A 22,485-nucleotide genomic window follows, 5' to 3' on the forward strand; every position below is an offset into this window, starting at 1 on the left:
AGTGTTTTAGGAAAATTAATCTGGCAGGTGGCTTGCCAGGTAATGGAAGATTTTAGGTATGCCGGCCCGGGAAAGCAGACTAGCTAGGCAAAGATGGCTGGCCCTGACAAGTCTCCCGTCTTGGCCTTGTCACTTGGAGATAAGAAACGGGCTACTGCTGGCTAGTGCTGCCCACAGCCTCCTGGGCTGGTCCCGTGTCTTCTGAGGAAAGGGTTCTGCTATCTGGGAGCCATGACATTTCATAATGGAGGAGAGATAGAGCGCCAGGATTCCTGCGCTCTCTTCTCCGCTCTGCCACAGTCAGGTTTGGCTGACTCGCACGCACAGCACTACTTTTTAGGTTCCTGGGAAGTATGAGAGCACCTGGAGTTGTTAGCAGTTGTCTCAAGGCTCATGGCCCTTGAAACTCCATTCCTTCTAGGCCTTTCCTAAGAAGCTTGTGGCCTTCTCGACGTGGATTGACCGGACACGTTGGGCCAGGAACACCTGGGCCATGTTAGCCATCTTCATTCTGGTTATGGCAAATGTCGTGGACATGGTGAGTTCCTGCTGTCCTTGTGAAGGGACACTCCCATTAGTGGGAAAAGGCTTCCATACTGACCAGCATGGGCAGCTTGTCAAGCCATTCCTCCACCCGAGACAGGCCTGGAGTGGCATTAGGTTCCTAACTAGATCCTGGCAAAACAGAGGGGTCTTCTCCCCAGGAAAACTCTGAAACTGACTTGTTCCCAGCTCCTTGTTCTCCAAGTTCAAGAACCAACAGCATGCACCAGATCCCACCATGTGCTAGGTGCTTTATATATATTGGCTTACTTAATCTTTTTTTTACTTTTCAACCACAGTTTACATTCATCACTTAATCTTGATAACAATCGCAAGAGGGCAGCATTATTAGCTGTAGTTCCATATGAAGAATTACAGCTCAGAAAGGTTAATTCACTTATGCTAAGTCACACAGCCAGGAAGTGACAGAGTCGAGAATTGAAGGTCTAAATCCCAGTCCCGTCTCCTTCCTACCTCACCGCCCAAGGGGTACAATACTCACAAGTGTTCCGCATATCTTGAGTATCCCCTGCCCTGTGGGTCGGGCCAGGTATCTGTCACAACAAGGAGGCAGACCTCTTCCACTAAAGGACCTCTTCTGTTCTGTCTTCATCCATTTGGCCAGACCTTCCTCGAGCTGGGTCACTGGGGAGAGCAGCTGCAGAGCCCAAACGGCTGGAGGCAGACAAAGTCCTCTTCCTTGCTGTCCTTAGTTTATGGCGAAGCTTTGGCTCCCGTGAGGGGGTGGCCAGAGGCTTTCTTGGGGTGGGGGGAGGAAAAGCATTTGGAAGCCAAAAGTCTACTGATCCAGAGCCACCAGCCATTTATTGAGCACTGGGTGCTGGGAGTTGTGACATGTTCTCGTCTCTTGTTCGTCATCACAGCTCCCACTAATTTGGGGGGCACTATAGACGTTCTTTTAAAAAGTCCTATTTTTTCAAATATATTTTCTTTAACAATCTAAGCACAGGAAAAAACTCAGCATGGAGAGCCCGGCTAGAGTGGCTCAGTTTGTTGAGTATTATACTTTGCACTGAAAGGTTGCTGGTTCGATTCCCAGTCAGGGCACATGCCTGGGTTGTGGGTTCGATTCCCAGTCAGGGCACGGAAGTACAGAAGACAAACCAATCACTGTTTCTCTCTCATATATCTCTCTCCCTCTCCCTAAGCATATCCTCTGGTGAGGCTTAAAAAACAAAACAAACTCAGCATGGAGCCTTACTGTGGCAGCAATATAAATGCCACAGCCTTAGGGCCAGCTGATCACAAATCCAACGGAATGGAATTAGGAGCTCCAGAACCTAACATGCCCCTGAGTGGCATGGTGCTCACAGTGCAGGGAAGAAAAGCCCCACGCCCTTTGTCACAACACACCCGAAGGCTGGTGCCGATCCGGGGACCACTGTTTAACAAGGTCATGGACATTGTGCAGGATATCTGGAGATCCCGTCTTTAGTGGATGGTGAAAATCCAGGGGGCTCTGAAACTTTTCACATGCTGGAGTCCCATGCCGAGAACTTCCCCAAAGCCAGCCAAGCTCAGTGGGTGAAGGCTACAAAAAGTAGGATAGATTGTTTGTGGATGCACTTTCTACTGACTACATCTGCCCAGCAGTGGGACCAGTGACCAACTCCGAAATGGGGGCGAATGGGAGCAGAGTGGCTGCCAGCTGTGCAGTTGTGAGGGGTGGGTGATGAGCTGGCTCCACGTTCCCTCTTTAACAGTGTGATGTGGACAACAGCGTTACTAGATTTGAAACCTGAAGACTGGACTCCTAGCTCTCTGGCTTCCCCACTTGCTGGTTGCGCTAGTTTGGGCGAGTCCAGCCTGAGCCTCTCTACAATGGTGGCAGTACTAAAAACACTCAGGGAGTTTTTGTGAACATCCAAAGGGATGATAGTAAAGCTCTTAGTAGGAATTACACTTGTATTCTTCCTTGGTAAATTTCCCCACCCTTCTGGGTGTTTCTGAGGGAGCCGGGGAAGTGGCAGCTGAGCGACACTGCCAACAGCCTTCTCTGACAATGTCTGCTGTTCCCTTGACCGTGTTCTCCCCGGGGCCCTGGCCTCCAGCTGAGCTGCCTGCAATACTACATGGGACCCAACAATGGCACCTCGGGGATGGCGACAGAGGATGGCTGCATGGAGAACCCCAAGTATTACAACTATGTCGCTGTGCTGTCCCTCATCGCCACCATCATGCTGGTGCAGGTCAGCCACATGGTGAAGCTCACCCTCATGCTGCTGGTCACGGGCGCTGTGGCTGTCATCAACCTCTGTGCCTGGCGCCCCATCTTTGATGAGTATGACCGCAGACGTTTCCAGGAACACGGGTAAGATGACACTTGTTTAGGAATCTGGATTTTCTTCTTCCAACTCCTTCGTCCCCATTTCCAAGTCATGGCCCTCCACTGAGGTGGCTTTCTATCTCTAGGGAATCGGGGTTCAGGGCTGCTCAGAGACGTGCCTCTGAACGGCAGTGAACCTGGGGCAGATCTTCCCATACTTGATGAGGGGAGGGTCTGGGCTGCCGTGGTGTTTGCCTGGGCACCAGCCTCTTGTACCCAAATGGGGCCTGAGTGTGCCATTATCTGTCCAACAGCGTTCCTCTGGTCGCCTTAGAGAAGATGCAGATACTCTCCACCCCAGGGCTCAATGGCACTGGCAGGTAAGGTGACTGCTTTCCCTCTGGTCCGCATTTTTGGCTCCTTTCCTCTAGACCAGTGGTTCTCAACCTTCTGGCCCTTTAAATACAGTTGCTCATGTTGTGACCCAACCATAAAATTATTTTCATTGCTACTTCATAACTGTAATGTTGCTACTGTTATGAATCGTCATGTAAATGTCTGATATGCAGGATGGTCTTAGGCGACCCCTGTGAAAGAGTTGTTCGACCGCCAAAGGGGTCGCGACCCACAGGTTGAGAACCGCTGCTCTAGACTCTAGAGCAGCCGTGGGCAAACTACGACCCGCGGGCCGGATCCAGCCCGTTTGGCTGTTCTATCCGGCCCGCGGAGCCCAAAGAGCGGAGGGTTCTCTTGCTCTCCCCTCCGCTCCTTCACCAGCAGCAGTGTTAACATGGCAACGTTGGGAAACACGGCCGCAGCTCCTTCTTCTGAGTCCAGTTTAAGAACCCATTGTGGCCCTCGAGTCAAAAAGTTTGCGCACCCCTGGGCTAGACTCTAGAGACAGGGAATACTATGGCCAGAGCCTTACGACCTCAGCCATCACATGACCTGGGATGTTGGAGTAGAGCAGTTAGTGTGTTTCTCTAGGAGGGCTGGGGCAGAGGTGGAATGGTTTTAGTATGGGCCTGGTCATCCTGAGTCAGAGGGAAGCTTGGAGAACAGCCACAGTGTGGTCTAGAGGTGGGGTGAGGGGGAGAGGAGTGAAATGGATGGTGCTGCATTTAACGGGCTGGCAGTACAGACAGCAGAAAAAGGAGGAAAAAAAACCACTGCCTTCGACCTAGAAGACTTGGATTCTTAACCTGTCACAGTGATTTGTGGAGCAGCAGGTAGCCCATTTTTCCTGAGTCTCAGTTTCATCTCTTTAAGAGGATAGTGGACAGGAAGCTCTCCAAGGTCTCTTCTAGCTCTCAAGTTTTAGAATGTTGTGACTCAGTGACTTGACTACAATCAGGTAAGTTTTAACAAAAGAGTAGAAGATGGGGAGAACTCTGAAATAGTCCTTCACACAAGAAGAAATCTAAATGGCCACTAATAAATGAAAGGCATTTAACACATTGCGTACCGCATAGAAACCTCTAAGACATACGCCAGGGATCGCATGTTTTTGGGCAAATTGCACATTATTTAAATCATCATCATGCACTTTAGGTGTTGTTTTTCAATAATTATAACATTTTTTTTTACAAAAACAAATAATTAAAGTTCCTAGTACCTTTTTAACGTATGGTACTGCGTAAAACATTTTCCTCTATGAAGAGGGACCAAACAAAATTTACGTAAGTATCTAGATTCGCTCCTTTTTCCATGGGCGTGAAAAACAAGAACACTCGTGAGCGGTCCTTAACAGATGGCGCGCGAAACACGAGAAAACTCCTGAGTGGTATGAAATGTGTTAAGTAATCAGGAAATCCAAATTAAGACCATAACAAAAGACCAGTTTAGCAAGAATTAAGAAGTCTGATAGTACCAAGTACAATGGTAACTCATAGATTCCAGCAATTCCACTGCTACACACATTTCTCAGAGAAATCCATGTACATATATTTGCCCCAGGATGTGTACAAGAATTCATAATGGCCACACAAACATTCAAAACAAATGAAAACTGTCCAAATTATATAAATAGTGAATGGTATATAAGTTGTGGTATATTCATGCAACAGAATACTATACAGTAATAAAAATGAATTACATAGCTCCATGCAAAAATATATAGTTATAAAAAAGCATGGCAAAATTGTGCCCCAATGCCATTACTGTGATGGTAGTCTGTCCTTTTTCCAAGCTCCTACATGCTTACAGTTACTTCTGGGATCAGATGATGCAGTATTTATTAAACACCTGGGAGCAGCCCTGATGCAAATTCCAAGTGCAGCCAGGAGGCGCCAGGATTGGTTGGCTCTTAGTGATCTAAGAAAGCTTCACTGTTGCCCAATGGGAGGCAGTAAATGTGAAGGTGCTAAAGGAGCCAGGAATTTCTGGGACCCAGGGTGACAGGAAAGAGTGCATCCCCATTGGAATAAAACACCTTTTAGGAGAGCAGCCTGGGTGCCTTCAGTTGAATTACTCTCTGCCCTGCAGGCTGCCCCTGGTGCCTTCTAAGTACACGATGACAGTGATGATCTTCGTCATGATGCTGAGCTTCTACTACTTCTCCCGCCACGTGAGTGCCTGCACACCCTTCTCTCCTATTTTGCTTACAACCCATCAGGGCCCGAGTAGTACGCTCTGAGAACCCAACCTCATAAGGAATGCTGGTTTCCTTTGCCCAATATGGCATGTGACCCTATCAAGCCACCACCTTATTCTTTTCCTGGTCTCTTCTGACCCACTCCAGGATGCTGAAGGAAGCATGGGGGAGGGGCATCAGAGCCTGGGTAAAAGCTCTATTCTCTAAGCCAGGGGCTTACAGATCTTTATTCACCCAGGCTCTGGGGGGTCATTAACACACTGACCACGGAGCCAGAAGAGAAAGGGAAAGAGCTGATGAAGTTTTTTGTTTGGTTAAAAGGGAAAAAAAGAGCGGGCAGGGAAGTAAGGGACTTACTGCTCCATGTTAGCTCAAGTACCACCCAGTGGTTGGCCAGGGGAAGTACAGCCTTCCCAAGCCACTTCGTGGCCAGCTGGAAATGGGACTCCTCCCTGGACTAGGAGATCCATAAGGCAGACCTGTAGCTAGTTAGATCCCGGGAGACGCCACACATCCAGAAGGTGCCTTTGATCTCTGCTGTAACCACAGAGGCTGGGCTCCTCACTGCAGCTCTGGGTGGTCTTTTTCTTTCCCTTGCCATGTCGCCGTCTTCCTCCCAGTTTTCATCTTCCCATCAAATGGCATGTGTCTGCAGGTGGAAAAACTCGCACGGACACTGTTCTTGTGGAAGATTGAGGTCCATGACCAGAAGGAACGTGTCTACGAGATGCGACGCTGGAATGAGGCCCTGGTCACCAACATGTTGCCCGACCATGTGGCACGCCATTTCCTGGGGTCCAAGAAGAGAGATGAGGTGAGGGGTGACCTCGTGCTGTGGCCTGGAGCCAGGAGGTTGTGTCTTCTGGCTTTCTGCTAGGGAGCACCTCTGAGCCCAGGCCTGCTACAGACACTGTTTCTGGGGACACACACACCGGTGTGAGGCCCTTTTCAGAAGCTGAAACTTTGGCTGGAGCCTGCGTTTTTGCCAGCTGTGAGCTCAAATAGAATGCTGCTTCTGCCTCACTTCCCCACTCCCTTTCTCTCAGCTAGGGCTGTACAGGGACTAGAGAAGCTGTTGTTTTTTTTTTTTAATTTTAATTTAGTTGTGATGAGAGCTTTCTAACAATTCAGAGTTAGGATAATCTGGGAGATGTGTGTGTCCAACAAGCTGAGTGCACCTATCAGTGTGGAAGATGACATTTCTGTAGCACAGTATTTAACCAGTCTTTGAGCACTTTGGCCCTGCCTCTTTTTAGGAGCTGTATAGCCAGTCTTATGATGAGATTGGAGTCATGTTTGCCTCCCTGCCCAACTTTGCTGACTTCTACACAGAGGAGAGCATCAATAATGGTGGCATTGAGTGTCTGCGCTTCCTCAATGAGATCATCTCAGATTTTGACTCTGTGAGTGTTCATCTTGTTTCAGTTGATCTCAGGACAGGCTGCAGAAGTCCAAGAGAAACTGGAGTTACTCTAGCTCAGGGGTGGGGAACGTCTGGCCTGCAAAATTACTTGGTCTGGCTCTGCCAAGGCATTAGGGGTGAAGTAATTAAACATTTGACCAAATATAGCAGGCAAATTTTTAAGTTGATAAGGTTCCCCACCTCTGCTCTAGCTGGCTACATTTTCCTATATAATCCCCTCCCTGTAATGTATGGGCTTCTATAGCTGCTTGGAGTGTTGGGTCTGAGGGGGTGAGATGGGAGCCTGGGGAATCACCTCCAACTTCACAGGATAAAGACTGGCCAAAAAGAGATCCTAAGGTTCCTGATTCCTCCTGTCTTCAAATTCAGATTCATTAAACATTTATTAGGTAACATACATCAAGAGAAATGTTTTTACATATATGTTCAGCTCCCTAGGAGATTGGCAATTTTATCCCAATGTTAAGGTTGTAGAAACTGAGGCTTAGGAAATCAAGAAGTTTGCCTAGGATCACATGGCAGATAAGAGGCAGAACAAAGCTTTTATAGAAAAGCATCTCTTGGATGTTTTGTGGGGGAATTGCAAACAGGCAAACCTGTCATTTAGTTGGCTCATCAATCCCAATTGACTGCTGACAGTTTTCTCTTCCTTAATACTGGTCTTAGCTTCTAGACAATCCCAAATTCCGGGTCATCACCAAGATCAAAACCATTGGCAGTACCTATATGGCAGCTTCTGGAGTCACCCCAGATGTCAACACCAACGGCTTTACCAGCTCCAGCAAGGTACCTAACCACCTCAATGGCTAGAGAGGAGATAGGGCTCTGCCTCCTGAGGCAAGAGGCAGCCCACACTTAGCACATGGGAAACCAGGAGTTACAAGAGCAACTAACATTAAGCACTGTTGTACAAAGGCACTTTGCACCAGTACAGACACACACCACTAGGACTGAGCCAATTTAAAACTGGGTTTACTGAGAAAGTGTAATGAGCAGAAATAACAGCACACCCACAGCAGTCCACGACTGTTCCCCGGCTTAAGTCAGGCATAAGATGCTTTGTGGAACTGTGGCTGTGCTCCCTTCTATACTCTCATAAGCGCTGGGCAACAGAACCATCTACACAATTATGGAACCATGAAGACATCCACATCGGGGAATGATTCTGTTAAGTTAAAGCAGACCTGTGAAGCCAGGCCCATTTAGGTACCAGAGGTGAGAAAAGCTGTTGGGGCCCTCATCTCAAGGGCTGTTCTTAAAACATCACAACCGCCACCTCCCTATTATGGATGAGGTTAAAGGAACACGCCTAACCCTCAAGTGCTTATAATCTAGTTTAGGAATTAAAACAAAGACAACTATCCCAAGTTTAAGACCAGGTTCGGACTAGGTGAAGAGATGTGACTCCTAAGCAGGTATACAGCAGACGGGTTAGGTACAGTTTGTCCTCCCCACCACCACTGCCCAGTCTGTCACAGTGACAGAGGGTGCTAAAGAGGATCCTGATTCCTTTGTGAGAAAAACTGAAGGATAGGCCTTTATCAACCAGGGGAAGGGACTGACCTCCAGAATGTTAAGAAGGGGTGGCACAGTCTGCTGCGGGTGTGGGCCCAGAGTGGCTCCTGATGCTTTCACTGCTGCTCCCTGGCACAGGAGGAAAAGTCAGACAAGGAGCGCTGGCAGCACCTGGCTGATCTGGCTGACTTTGCACTAGCCATGAAGGATACGCTTACAAACATCAACAACCAGTCCTTCAACAACTTCATGCTGCGCATAGGTAAGGCTCTAGCTCCCTTCTGACACGGGGGAGTCAGCAATCACCAAGAGGGAGGAGAGGCTTAGATGTGACGCATTTAGACGGGGTAGGGTCCCCTACTCAGAGCTGGAAGGACCTTTAGTCCAGGCTCTTCTAGATGGCCAGCCATCCCTGTCCCACAGTGTTTACAGTGATAGTGTCCTTCTCAATCTGGCTATGCCTATTCAGGGGGTTATTCACTTCAGTCCAGTCTGTTAAGAATTAGTCATCTGTTCCCCACTATGGCAGCGGTTCTCAACGCCTTTGGCGGTTGAACGACCCTTTCACAGGGGTCGCCTAAGACCAGATATTTACATTACAATTCATCACAGTAGCAACATTACAGTTATGAAGTAGCAATGAAAATAATTTTATGGTTGGGTCACAACATGAGGAACTGTATTTAAAGGGCCAGAAGGTTGAGAACCCCTGCCTTATGGGAATGGAGACAATTGGGGGCTCACTCCTGATGAAATCACAGGAGACTTAAAGTGCCAGGTCCGTGTTAGAGAGAAACTGGCAACTTCCATACTGTTAATCAGCATATTGGGGTGGCTAACAGTCTGCCAGGTACCTGGTGAAGGCAGGTAAATATGAATAGCTTTGTGGTAGAGGTCAGGTGGTGAATTCTGTGAGAGAACCTAGTAGCTTCTGAGAAGTGTAACTATGCTGAACTTTATGCCTCTACCGTAGGCATGAACAAAGGAGGGGTCCTGGCTGGGGTCATTGGAGCCCGGAAACCACACTACGACATCTGGGGCAATACAGTCAACGTCGCCAGCAGGATGGAGTCCACAGGGGTCATGGGTAACATTCAGGTCTGTCCATGTGCTCAGATGCAGGGAATAGTGTGTTCTGCCGTGCACTGTCTCCTCATTGGCCTAAACAGGACCCTTGGCAAAGTGCACCTGTGTTCTGGGGCATGGAGTACAAGGAGTGACTGGGACCTGTGGGCCACATGGAGATCTCATCTGGGTAGCCTCGGTGTAGGCTCACTGTCTAACCCCAAGCTCTGTGCTTCCTCTACAGGTGGTAGAAGAAACACAAGCCATCCTTCGAGAGTACGGCTTTCGCTTTGTGAGGCGGGGGCCCATCTTTGTGAAAGGGAAGGGGGAGCTGCTAACCTTTTTCTTGAAGGGGCGTGATAAGCCAGCCGCCTTCCCGAATGGCTCTTCTGTGACCCTGCCCCACCAGGTAGTAGACAACTCCTGAATGGCTGCTAGCCCCAGGGAGGATGTATTTTTTGGAATCAAAGACCTTGGGAAAGGACAAATAACTAAGTCCCAACAGTCCCAAATTGCTGAAGTGCACACTCACATAGACTTTAGATTTAAAAATCCCCTCAAGCCTTCATTTCGTGGGCTCTGAGGGTGGCCATACTATTTATTCCTCAGTGTGCCTGTAGCTCCCCCAGAGTAAGGGTCTTAGGCATAGCATTGGACCAGCCCTTCTTCCCCCACAGAGGCCATGGCCACTGTGAGCAGGATGTATCAGAGGCGGGAGCTCAGCTGGAGGGGAAGCTGTGGCAGGGCCACTGTGCTGGAGAATGTCTGCTCCCAGCTATAACTTGAAAGCTGTGCTTTTCATTCTGAAGAGAGCACCAGCTGGAGACCTGTCTCTGTGTGACCTGAGTTAGGTCAAAGGGCCCTGTCCTGACAACCTTGAAAGGTTCTTCTGGAACCCGTCACCTTAGTCATGGGAGCAGAAAGTGCAATATTTCCTTTCACCTGGTGGGAGGGAAAGGGAATTTACTTCTGAAAGAAAAATATATCAACAGATCTACATTTATATTTTTAACTTTCTGTTAACAAACACTTTCCGATATTGCCTTGCCTTTTGAGCTCTTGCTACAGTCGCCTTTGCTACTGCTTTAAAAGAGAATTTACAGGTATTGATAAAGAATAAGACTGTTTTATTAAAAGTTTTCTTCAACTTGAATGTGATCATTGTGAAAATCCTGTTAAGACCTCTCCTCAGAGAAGTGCTTTTTGGTAACTACCTTCCTGGAAGGCACAAGAGCTTGAACTAAGACATCTCTTACTTTTTAGGTGCTTTCCTCTAAATGGTGGTCCTGACTGACCACTGCGGGCTCCTCCCAGCTGGTGCTCCCACACCTGTACGGTTACTTCCTGGTCACCAGGTCTAGGAAGTGATCATTTTAGAGTGAGTGGGGCTTGGGTAGTAATGATGCCTATTTGTGACTGGCCAAAGCGGGACAGGACCTGAAATGGCAGAACCTGGCCCTACACATACTCCCTTAAACCAAAGAAAGTGCCAGCAGATCCAAGGCCCTGGTTATCAGACCAGCAGATGGAGGAAAGGTCTGCTTCCCCTTATGAGCAGACTTCTGACCATGCTTTCTACCCGGATGTTTTAGGAAACAAAACGAGACATAGAACCCTGATTACTTTATCCATAGTACTTTCTCACACCACCTTCTTCAAAGGCAGTGGTCTAGAATATGCTGCTCTAAACCAAAGACTAAACACATGTCCCTTCTTAACTATAAGATTCATCTCATATGAACAGAATGTTCTAAGAACTTCCTTTAGGAAAATGAGATGGAATTAAAGCTCTTATAAAAGTTAGAAATACTCTGGTTGAATAGTATATACTTCTCTTTCACAAAATGCCTTCGATTGCCCTACAACCCAGTTTGATTTTCAACTAAAACGTATGGACAAATCACTATCTCTAAGAACAGATGGGATGGTCTTGAGCCTTTAACAACTGACCAGGCAATTGTGGAGAATTGTCCAAAATTGCCAATGTCTAGACTCAAACTTGCACCTTCAGCATCCTGAAGAGGTGGGTATCTGTCTCCATTGTAAGGAGTCTGAGCCTTTCAACAGTTTTCAGTCCCATGACCTTGCCTGGGACTGTGTCCAGTACTTGTTTACTCACTTTTGATGTGTTCTCAATGCAAAGAATATTCTAGTAGAGCAGGTTCATATCCAGCTTTTCTTCTCTTCTTGCAAATGAAGCAAACACTTGATGAAGGGGCTTTGTACAGAACAGGTTTTCATGGGAAGCTCGCTGTTCTTCCCAGGAGGTGGACAATGCATCCATTCCTAAAAGGACAGCTTCTATCAGTCTCACCAGTGCACTTGGGAGAATCAGAACCTGGGTCATCACTGATAGTCTGGACCTAGGTAACTTATTTTTTGGTCTGGAGCCGAGAGGCTGGCTCTAATTACACCAATGCCAATTTTGAGATGGGGAACTTAGAAGGGAAACGAAAACCTATGGTGCCCTGACTGGTGTGGCTCAGTTGGTTGAAGCATCGTCCTGTACACTGAAAGGCTGCAGGTTCAATCCCTGGTGCGGTCACATGTGGAAGGTATATTGTTCTCTTTCCCATCAATGTTCCCCTCTCTCTAAAATTAATAAGCATGTCCTTGGGTGAAGATTAAAAAAATACCTATGGTATAAAACCTGTGGCAGCTTCGAAATTCTTGCCTCCTAAAACATTTTCTTATTTTTCATTACTGCCCATGTACATTACTATGGTACACTTAACTGAAACAAAGTCAGACATACACATGCACAAAAATCTCAGTCAGTTCTGAAAAAAATCCCATTTACTGAATAGTCTCTAGAAAGCTCAATGTATAATGACTTTTCATGTCCATTTGGCTCTCTGCACCACTCTGGCCCTATGACTCAGCCTCATTAGCTGTCTCTTCAAGAGCAATCTTCAATGAAAACAAATTATAAGCTGAAAGAACACTAGCTGATTTGGAAGGAGCAAAGTAGGAGGGAAAATGATGATGATTATGTTTATTACTTACAAAGAGAAAAGGAAAAATTAGTAGAAACAAATAAAATAGTCTTCACATTTTTCTGCTTTATGGTATATAAACAGAAGAAAGTGTCTCAAGAGGTCCAACTCATGTATTCTGCCTATTTTACCCTGTTTCACTCAACTTCAGTAACCCAGAGCTTGTTATATAATTTCTCCACTGAGGCACCCTTCCTCTTACCTTGATAAGTAACAGTGACGTCAGTTGGAAGGGTTCTTGTGATGTCCTTATATAGCAGTCTCGCACAAAATGGGAAGGACTGGCCACTCGGCTCCGCTTTGTAAGTAAATGATAGCAGGTTGCACAGTGAGTTTCTCTGCAAGGGCCCAGCCAGAAAGGCTGCAAAGTCACTCTAATGGAGGCGGGGATCAAAACAGACACAAAGTATAGACAATTACAGCTCTAAAAGCAGTGAGTGGCTGTGACACTGCAAACACTGACTACCAAAAATAGGGCCCCGTTAATTAGATTCCAGATAAATAAAGGACAGAGAAAGGCCTGTAAAAAGGACTAATGATAGAGATTATAGGATAACTAAGTGTCAGAGGAAGCCTAGGCAGACCTGCAGGGGCACTTAAGTAAACGGCCGGGGGGGGGGGGGGGGGAGGGATACTATTTCTGCCAAGAATTTCGTTGACATCATATATAGGGCTAAGATGCTTTCTGTCTGCATATACATACCAGTTTATCAAATGACAACCAGGAGCTTCAGTGTCATTCCAAATGCATGGTGAGGGAAATACTAAGTTTATAAGAGTCACTTATTCCCTATTGCATTCATTCTTGCCTGTTCTTTTGTTTTGTTTTTTAACCCAACCCCAGGCTCAATTGCAATCCTAAGAAAGTAGGGAGGAGTTCAGGCAAAGATAGACAGTATTCCTCTGATATTTCAGAAATCATTATTCTGCTTTGCATTTATACTCAATTCAGCAAGGCACTTGGCACATAGTAAGTACTCTATCAATCCCTGTTGAATTAACAGTATAGCAACTGTACTCTATTTTGTGATGGGAAGAAAGGGTCAAATATAGAAGTTTGAAGATCACTACTGAGGCGTGAATAACTCCTTAACCAGTATTCATGCTTCAACATCATCCAGAGTTTCAACAGGTAAGAGAGTAGGAAATAGCTTGTATATAAATAATAAACCAAGTATTAGAAGGATAATAGTCAAACTTCTAATTCTAACTCAGTTATGAAACATTAAAAAAACAACTTGACTCTTTTTCGTCCCTTTTAAGTCTAACTTGGGCTCATCAAATGCCATAGAAGATTCCAGACAGATACCTGAAGTTGATCTGCTTGATACTTCCTTCCAGAGTAAGCATTTAGGTATTCGCAGAGACTGAACAGGAAGTGCTGAATATTACTCTGTAGGTATTTTGCAGCTATCTCCTCCAGGGGAATGAAGACTGGAATCGAATGGTGATGTATCCGAAGTGGTTTCTGTATGACAAGATCCACAAAATAGGAATCCAGCAGGTTCCCCTCAAAAGCAGTGCTGATGGAAACACAGACTCCTCGGCTGGTCAGTTTCCCACTGAGCCCTGAGACAAACAAGACAACACCCCTCAACAGATGTCAGGCAAAGTTAGTACCTTACTCATCTGATCATACCAGTTGCTCCAGCACCACCTAGCACCACACGTATAGTGTGTACTCAAGTGTTTATTGAATGAATGACTATCATAGACTCTTTCCCCTCATTAATTCTCACTTTGAGTTAAAACCATGGGATGGTGGGAAAAAGAAAAATCCTAAATAGCAATTATTGAGGAAGAGATTTTGAAAATTTCAATTTACCTATTCTCTTTTATTCTGAGTGTTAAATAATTTATGGTAGTACCCAGTTCTCCCCACACTCCTCTTGTGACATAGATAATGAGACTAAACCCCCATATTAATGGTGAAACAGAGACTTGAGGGGCTCAAGCTATTTGACCAGTGGCATAAAGCAAGCCAGAAGTAAAGAAAATTCTAGTACAGGATCTGGCACACACTGAACAGCTAAAATGAACAGTTGAAACCAGCTACTAATCAATCTGCTGCACAAAGAGGCCAATATTGTAGGTAAAGATGCCTACAAATACTATGCCAGTTTTTTGTGTATATTGAGGGGGCAAAACCAATGCTCAAGGAGTAAGTCCATGACTAATAATACAACTAGCAAACTAACTCAGTAGAGACAAGAGACCCAGACTGAAAAAGTTTAGAAAAAGGTATACCTGTAAAACGATATGCTTGCAGAATGGATTTCACATTTTCTCGTTTTCTTTCCAAAACTTCTTGCTCACTGACCTCAAATGTTTGGTCAGGTTCTACACTGGCTTCTACCTGAAAGATACAAATCAGATGGTACAAAGGGGCATAACACAGTCTCTGCTTGCATCGAACTGGAATAAAGCTGAATAGGATGTATATTACACAATGAATGAAGAAATGCTACAGTGGTCTACCAGTGCTATGAATTCATAGTAGAGGAAGAATCTCATGGGTCACAGTGCTAGGATCGTGCTGGCCTAAAGAGTATTGTGAGAGGCTAAAGAAAAGGGTGTGAAGAAAAGTCTGGCGTGAACACAGGGTAAGTTGCAAAGAGGCAAAGCTGGACAGTTGGTTTGGATCAGCAAGCTCTCAAGTGCCAGGATAAGAAATACTGACTCCAGGATGTACACTTAGAGCAATGGCCCAATAGATAGTCTCAGACTGGCGCTCCCTCTGAGAACTACATAGCAGGTTCCCCTCAAAAGCAGTTCTAAAACTAAGCAAGCAAACATACAAGCAAATAAATAAAATGGTCTGAAGGCACTACAGAACCACCAAAATAGCCAGACTGAAGGTTAAAGATACATGCTCTGAGCTTAGCTGGGCTTTCCCTGCAGCTCCCCCCTCAGAACATTTGATTTGTATCACAAGGCATATGAGTCAAATAGAAAGCTATAGGCCAGACTGTGTAGCAGTCTCACTAAGACAAAAAACGAGGCCAAGGTTACCAAAGCAGCCTTTCTATGGGCCAAGATCCCATCAAGAAGGGAACCCAACATTCTGCAGGCAAGGTACCCTCCAGGCAAAGAGTGGTAAGCATAAAATTAGATTCCTAAATCAAACTTCATTAAAACAGAGGCTTTCATCACGAGACCCCATCAGAGAATGAAAAGGCAAGCTATAATGTAAGAGAAGATTTGTAAAACATATACCAAAGAATTCATATCCAAAATATGTAAAAAATTCTACAATTTAAAGAGGTAGACAACCCAATAAAATTTTTGCAAAAGCCTTGAAAAGCATACTTTACAAAAGAAGACTCTGAAGTGTCTAATACAGGTACTTAACATCATTACTTATTAGGCAAATGCAAATTAATCCACAATGAGATACTATTATACTCCCACCAGAATGTCAAATTTTTAAAACCAACAATATCAACTATAGATAAAGATGCAAAACAATGGAAAGCTTATTCAATATTGCTAGGAATGTAAAACTGGTGCAATCACTTTCAAAAGCTGTTTGGCAGTATTTACTAAAGCTAATATGCATACCCGTGACCCAGAAATTCTACCAAATCCATACCTAATAGAAAAGTGTATATTTTTAGACCAAAACACAGGAACAAGGATATTCATAGCAGCATTCTTCTTTTAAACTGTCACCTGAGAATGTGTGTGTGTGTGTGTGTGTGTGTGTTTTAATTGATTTTAGAGAGAAGAATGGAGAGGGAGAGAGAGAAACATTAATGCAAGAAACATCTATGGATTGCTTCCAGTACACGCCCCAACTGGGGATCAAACCCAGAACCTGATCAAGAACCAAACCTGTAATCCCTTGGTGCACCGGATGCTCCAACCAATCGAGCCACACTGGTCAGAGCAGCAGCATTATTCTTAATAGACCCAAAGTGAAACAGCCCCAATAACCCAAATGTCACCAACAGTACAACAGCTAAATTAATTGTGGGATATTCATAACATATTACTATACAGCAATAAAAAAGAATGGCCATTACATGCAACAACATGAATCTCACAGACATAATATTCAGCTAAAGAAGACATGAATTTTATAATTTTAACAATTATATGAAGTTCACAAACAGGTAAAACCAACGTGTGATGTCAGAAATCAGAACAGTGGGTACCTTGAGGAAAATGACTAGAAGGATACAAGAGGGAGACTCAGGGCAATGATAATATTCTCTGCTTTGATCTGTGTGGTACAGGGTGTGTTCACTTTGTAAAAGGTTCTGCAGATTTGTGCTCTTTATATATATTTACAGATATATTTTACTGTAATAAAAAAGTGAAGGGAGGGAGGGAGAGAGAGAAGCGAGTAAAGAGGGCAATGGAAGAGAGGTGGGAAGGTGAGAAAAAGAAGGCTGACCATAACCATGGGCAATGAATGGTTAGTGAAGGTTTTGAGCAAGGAAACGACAGTGTGTTATGAAAGCATTTTCTTGGCTGTGTAGGATTTACTGGAGGAGTAAAATACTAGAGAAGAGAACCAGCTAGCAGACTATTGTGACAATCCCGGCATCCAAATCACCTGATACACATTTACAGCGGATGTGGATAATACTCGAGTTACTGCAATAGAGTGGAGAAGGAAGAGGAGGAAGCACAAAGACTACCTAAAAGAAAATTTGCGAGTTCTTGCTGGCTGGACCTGGGCTAGATAGAAAACTGAAAAGAGGAAAGAGTCAGTGTTTCCTGTGAGGCTTCAAGTCTGGGCAACAGAAAAATGGCTCTAATGACACGGTACCAATGACTCAAGTCAGGCTGAGACTGGGCCACAGGTTCATGTCAGAGGGCAGGTTTTAGAACCTGTGGGGCCATCGGTAATGCCTGAGAATTGTTAGTTGATGTTGATATCAGCCGAGACCTACAGGTTTGATGAGGGATCAAGGACTGAAATCAATCCAGTAAGATCACAGGTAAATCACATTATACAGATTTTCGAATTCCCAGGTCATGCTCTTGACACACCAGGGAAGCCTGCCAACAGTCACCCTCCTACTCACCCTGGCCTGACGCTGGTTCACTTCCGCCCTCAGTTTATCTCGCAGACTCCTCAGGTTACGAATCTTGTTTCCAAGAGCGCTCTCTGCTCCCTGTGGCTCTTCGAATTTTTTACGGGATTTAGCCTCTAGTCTTTCCAAGTGAGCGAGCACACCTGAAGAAAGCAGAGAGAATTTCTCAAGAAGCCAAGGATTTCCAATTCTGGCAGCAGAAAGCATTGCAGGGAAGAATAAAGGGTGACCCCCCCCCCCTTTTTTTTCAGAACTTTGTGGCTAGTTAATTGTTAGACATTGGCCCCAATTGATAAAACCAGAAGAACTGACAACAGAAACCAAAGATCATCAGCCTCTTAGCCTGAACACTGATGTACAAGCAAGCAGTCCCTAACCAGGACAACGTCCAAAAAAGAACATTCTCTGAATATAGCTAATCTCAGCTATCCGTGGTGATGATAACCCAGCGGAAAACAGTCACCCAATTCACTGGCTCAGAAACTGTTTTTCAAAATGTAGAACTGTTTCTTAAATTGGTTTTTATGCATGTTTCCCCAAAGTGCTAAAGCATAATTCTTTGAAGCTCTGAAAAATATTAGTACAGGACCATAACAGCACAAACTAAGAGAACGGTCCACAAATATTAGAGAGGAAAACACGCTCCCTGCTGGACAGAAACTCAGAGGCAAATGTCAGTTCCCTAGAGATGGACTAAGGACCAAAACCAGCGCACCTGGTTGTACGGGGCGTCCTTTACTGCCCTTCCCAGTACAGTGTTGGGTGTGTGTGTGTGTGTGTGTGTGTGTGGTTTTTTGTTGGTTTTTTTTACAAACTGAAAGCAACATCCCACACCAGTGAACAGATTCTGACTTCATGGCAGCGCTCTAGAACTGAACCCGGAATATCTGAGGGATGCCTGCACCGTAAAGGTCGTATTTTCATAATCAACTCCAATAAAGCATCTGCTGAACTCTTCCTACGTATTAACACACATGTGCTAGGTTATTTCCTTGCAAAACATGTAAAGAATCAAAGCATTTATTGAATATGTCATATACATATACATATACATATGTGTGTGTGTGTGTGTGTGTGTGAAATGCTTTCCGTAAGAAACAGAAAAGAATTATCTAGTACCCACAACACTACCACATGCTGCTCTTCACCTCCATTTTCCAGGTAAAAAACGGAAGCGGAGAAAGGGAAAATAACCTGCCCGAGGCCACAGCGTTTGCAGCGGCAGAGCCGGGACCCCAACCCAGCTCTCACCGATGCCAAAGCCCCCGCCCGGCACCGCCCCTCCCACGGAGTCATGCATAAAGGGCCCCCCCGAAATCCCGGGAAGAGAGAGGGAGACCTCGCTGGCTAGAACTGTGGCCCTGGAAAGAGACACTGCACATGATGAATGCAAACGACCGGTGTAAAAGGGGCCAGAGCCTAGGAACATGTGAAGTTAATGGTGCCCTGATGATCTTGCCGCTTGTCCCCCAGGCCGGCAATACGGCGAGTCCCACCTTTTTGCAGGTGGGGGTTTTGCCTTCAAATTGTAAAAACCACGGGACCTGTGCGGCGCAAGGGGGTGTGCGTGCCCAGTGCCGTCCACTGTTCCGCTCCCCGACGGGGCAGACAGGAGAGGAGGGGGGGGGCGGCCAGCTCCGGCAGCAGCCGCGAAGGGATAGAGACCGCCGCTTGAATACCTGCCCCGGACCCGCCCTCCGGACTGGAAGTGCTCGCCGGCTCCATCCGCTCAGGTTTCCGAATGCACCAGCCTTCCCCGGGAGCGGTCCAAGCGCCGGCAGCAAGAGCCTAGATTTCCGCGCCGACACAGGAAAAAATGGCAAGGAAGTCACATCTAGCCACCTCCGGAAAAACCTAGACGGTAGACCAACACCCCAAGGGTCACTGCCAGGACTCCCCTTCCCCGCCCGCCCTTCCCCCGGGCGCCAGCAGCCCGCGTCCACTCCAACTCGCCCGCCCTGAGCGCTCCCGGGGGCACAGGCCCTCCGGCTCGGCGGGTTCGCCTTCCACACGCCAGGAGCTGCGAAGGGCCACGTAGCCTTCCACCCAGCCACCGGCCCGAACCTTATTTCCCCTCACCTCCTCCCTTACCTCCGCTCCTCGGGCTCACGCAGCCCAGGGACGAGTTCCCGCCATCCTCGCCTTCAAAACCCAGCCACTCGGACCCAGCATGCTTTGCGCAGCCTCCGTACAAAAACATGGCCGCGCTCAGGGCCCCTCCCTGATCCCAGCATGCACCGCGGACTAGGTCAGGCTTTCCTGCTGGGCAGGAATATGGCGACACCCAGCGCGGAGCCGCCGGTCTTGGTACAGTATTTGGTGTTACGAAAGGATCTATCGCAGGCTCCATTCTCCTGGCCCGCGGGCGCACTGGTAGCGCAGGCTTGCCACGCAGCCACCGCGGCCTTGCACGTTCACCGAGACCACCCGCACACTGTGGCCTACCTCCGGGAGCTGGGGCGCATGCGCAAGGTGGTCCTTGAGGTGAGGCACCGGGCCCGGAGGGTGCGGGAGGAGGGGCGCTGAGGGAGTCGAGACCGGAAGTGGGTGTGGCCTTGAGTCCGTGTTGGGGGACGGCGTTAGTGGGAGGAGTCTTTAGCATCTAAGATTTGGGGACGGTTCTGGGGTCACTTGAGCTATTTACTCAGAGCAGCGGTTCTCAACCTGTGGGTCACGACCCCTTTGGGGGTCGAACGACCCTTTCACAGGGGTTGCCTAAGACCATTGGAAAACATACATAATTACATATTGTTTTTGTGATTAATCACTGTGCTTTAGTTATGTTCAATTTGTAACAATGAAAATACATCCTGCATATCAGATATTTACGTGACGATTCCTAACAGTAGCAAAATGACAGTTATGAAGTAGCAACAAAAATAATTTTATGGTTGGGGGTCACCACAACATGAGGAACTGTATTAAAGGGTCGCGGCATTAGGAAGGTTGAGAACCACTGACTCAGAGAGTCTTCCCTTGGCTGTGGAGGGCCTGACAATGAAAAGGGGACTTGGGGTCCGTTATTAAATGGGCTCTCACCGCTCTGGTCTCCCCTGCGGCCGTCTTAGTGATACCTGTGCGAGAGGAGGCTGCAGACACCCGCCTTCCCACCAGTGCACTGGGCCGGCCTTTTAATGCCGCCGCCCGGATGAAATTGTTACCCTCCCTTCCCGCAAAACCGACCAGGATAAGGACTCGGGATTTCTTATTGCCAGTGAAACGGAAGCGTTGACCTGGACATGACGCCAAATTACTTGAAAATAAAGGTGAACCCTAGTGCACATTGAACCCAGCGTCACAAGCACCAGGGGTGTAATATAGTGGGAAGGCCCTTTTTGCAGATGGCCAAACAGATCCTACCCTTCCTTACCCTTCGTAATTTCTGCTGAAGAGCTGGCTGAAGGATTAGGGAGCGCTATTTGGGCACCAGCCACAAGGGGACTAGAAAATGTATAGAGCAGTGGTTCTCAACCTTCTGGCCCTTTAAATACAGTTCCTCATGTTGCGACCCAACCATAAAATTATTTTTGTTGCTACTTCATAACTGTCATGTTGCTACTGTTATGAATCATCATGTAAATATCTGATATGCAGGATGGTCTTAGGCGACCCCTGTGAAAGGGTCGTTTGACCACCAAAGGGGTCGCGACCCACAGGTTGAGAACCGCTGGTCTAGAGCATCATTACTGACAATGCTTGCAGCATTTCAAGAAGGAAGAGAAAAATCTCCATTTTCTCAACAGAAATACTAAGCCTCTCCCTTCCTCCCCAGCCCCCAGGCAATTTATCTAATGTCCTCCAGAGAGTGAATGAAAAATGGAGCAAGGAAGCTCTTACTTCTGGAGACATGCTCCACAGCCCCTTAGGGAGATCCGTTCCTCCACTTTCAGTTCAGGGGAACCTCCTCCTCCCCATATTTCTTCCCGTTGACTTGACACTCCCTCAATGGGCTATTCCATCGATGTTCTACGTTCTGCTTCTTGTAGGCCCCAGATGAGGCCACCCTAAAGGAGCTGGCTGGGACGCTGCAGGAGAAGAACATCGACCACATGCTATGGCTGGAGCAGCCAGAGAATGTCGCCACTTGCATTGCACTCCGCCCCTACCCCAAGGAAGAAGTGAATCAGTGCTTGAAGAAGTTCCGATTGTTCAAGTGACTGATGTTATGAATTGCTTTGATACATTTGAGTGTCAGCTGGATCCAGAAACTGCATGCCATCCATTCCTAAGCCTCATGTACTCCATTCAATGGCAACTTGCTCTTCCCTGTAATTTATGACACTTTCTGGAGGGTTAAACACATGTTCACATTAAAGTTGTCATTAGTAAGTACTTTCTCTTATTTTTCGTAAGTTCAGATGGGGAAAGTAGGTGAACAGCAATGTTATTTATGGGTCATTGCTCAAATAGAAGATTTGGTTAGACTCATACAGGGGTCAAGAAAATGCCTTTCCATTTTTGTTAGGAATAATAGAGTTCTTCCACTATATCTGGCTTTGCATTCCAATTTTACCAAAAAAAAAAAAAAGTATTTTTCAATAGAGCAAAAATTGTGCTGCAAGCCCTGGAATAGGTGATAAATCTTTGACAAGAATCTCCTCTGGACTGGACAAAAATCGTGCACCTATGGATGAGGACAGTGGGTGGGGAGTGAGGGAGGAGGATGGGGTGGGAACTGGGTGGAGGGGAGTTATGGGGGAAAAAAAGAGGAACAAATGTAATAATCTGAGCAATAAAGATTTAATTAAAAAAAAAAAAAGAATCTCCTCTGCTTTGTAAGTTCCTTATATGTAAAAACGTTTTAAAGTTAACCATGTCACAGAACCTAGACACAGAACCTACACAGAACCTAGAGACAGAAGAACTTCGCTGGAGAGAACATGGCAAAAGATCCTGGACAGAAACTGGCCACAGAACCTAGACACAGAACCTAGAGACAGAAGAACTTTGCTGGAGAGAGCATGGCAAAAGATCCTGGACAGAAACTGGAGACAGAACCTAGAGACAGAACTTAGAGA

The 22,485-nt window shown here is 46.5% G+C and overlaps 3 protein-coding genes across 5 annotated transcripts in view; 2 read left to right on the forward strand and 1 right to left on the reverse strand.

The window, feature by feature from the left end:
- Positions 1–10,579, forward strand: part of ADCY3 (adenylate cyclase 3) — a gene marked incomplete at its 5' end in the record, with an annotated part of 49,072 nt that extends 38,493 nt beyond the window's left edge. For 2 of the 3 annotated variants that reach the window (XM_081101282.1, XM_081101283.1), the window contains 10 exons: positions 422–538; positions 2,616–2,875; positions 3,145–3,210; positions 5,315–5,396; positions 6,079–6,237; positions 6,680–6,826; positions 7,513–7,632; positions 8,500–8,623; positions 9,335–9,459; positions 9,671–10,579. In XM_081101282.1, coding sequence (XP_080957408.1) covers positions 422–538; positions 2,616–2,875; positions 3,145–3,210; positions 5,315–5,396; positions 6,079–6,237; positions 6,680–6,826; positions 7,513–7,632; positions 8,500–8,623; positions 9,335–9,459; positions 9,671–9,853 — 1,383 coding nt within the window. In that variant the 3' untranslated portion in view covers positions 9,854–10,579. The remainder of the gene's footprint in view (positions 1–421; positions 539–2,615; positions 2,876–3,144; positions 3,211–5,314; positions 5,397–6,078; positions 6,238–6,679; positions 6,827–7,512; positions 7,633–8,499; positions 8,624–9,334; positions 9,460–9,670) is intronic. The other variant, XM_081101284.1, reaches the window with a different exon arrangement.
- CENPO (centromere protein O) lies at positions 4,613–19,667 on the reverse strand (the record flags this gene model as incomplete). Its single annotated transcript, XM_081100798.1, has 7 exons — positions 4,613–6,213; positions 11,546–11,712; positions 12,625–12,796; positions 13,732–13,991; positions 14,670–14,775; positions 17,447–17,610; positions 19,559–19,667. The coding sequence occupies 6 exons, from the start codon at positions 19,665–19,667 to the stop codon at positions 11,576–11,578; spliced, it is 948 nt and encodes a 315-aa protein (XP_080956924.1). The 3' UTR covers positions 4,613–6,213; positions 11,546–11,575.
- Positions 19,668–19,699: 32 nt separating this feature from the next.
- On the forward strand, positions 19,700–22,213 carry PTRHD1 (peptidyl-tRNA hydrolase domain containing 1; the record flags this gene model as incomplete). Its single annotated transcript, XM_081101288.1, has 2 exons — positions 19,700–19,951; positions 21,454–22,213. The coding sequence occupies 2 exons, from the start codon at positions 19,700–19,702 to the stop codon at positions 21,622–21,624; spliced, it is 423 nt and encodes a 140-aa protein (XP_080957414.1). The 3' UTR covers positions 21,625–22,213.
- Positions 22,214–22,485: the final 272 nt, after the last annotated feature.

The sequence above is a fragment of the Myotis nattereri genome, assembly GCF_964212035.1.
Source record: "Myotis nattereri genome assembly, chromosome: 10".
In the NCBI taxonomy this organism is placed as follows: Eukaryota; Metazoa; Chordata; class Mammalia; order Chiroptera; family Vespertilionidae; genus Myotis; species Myotis nattereri.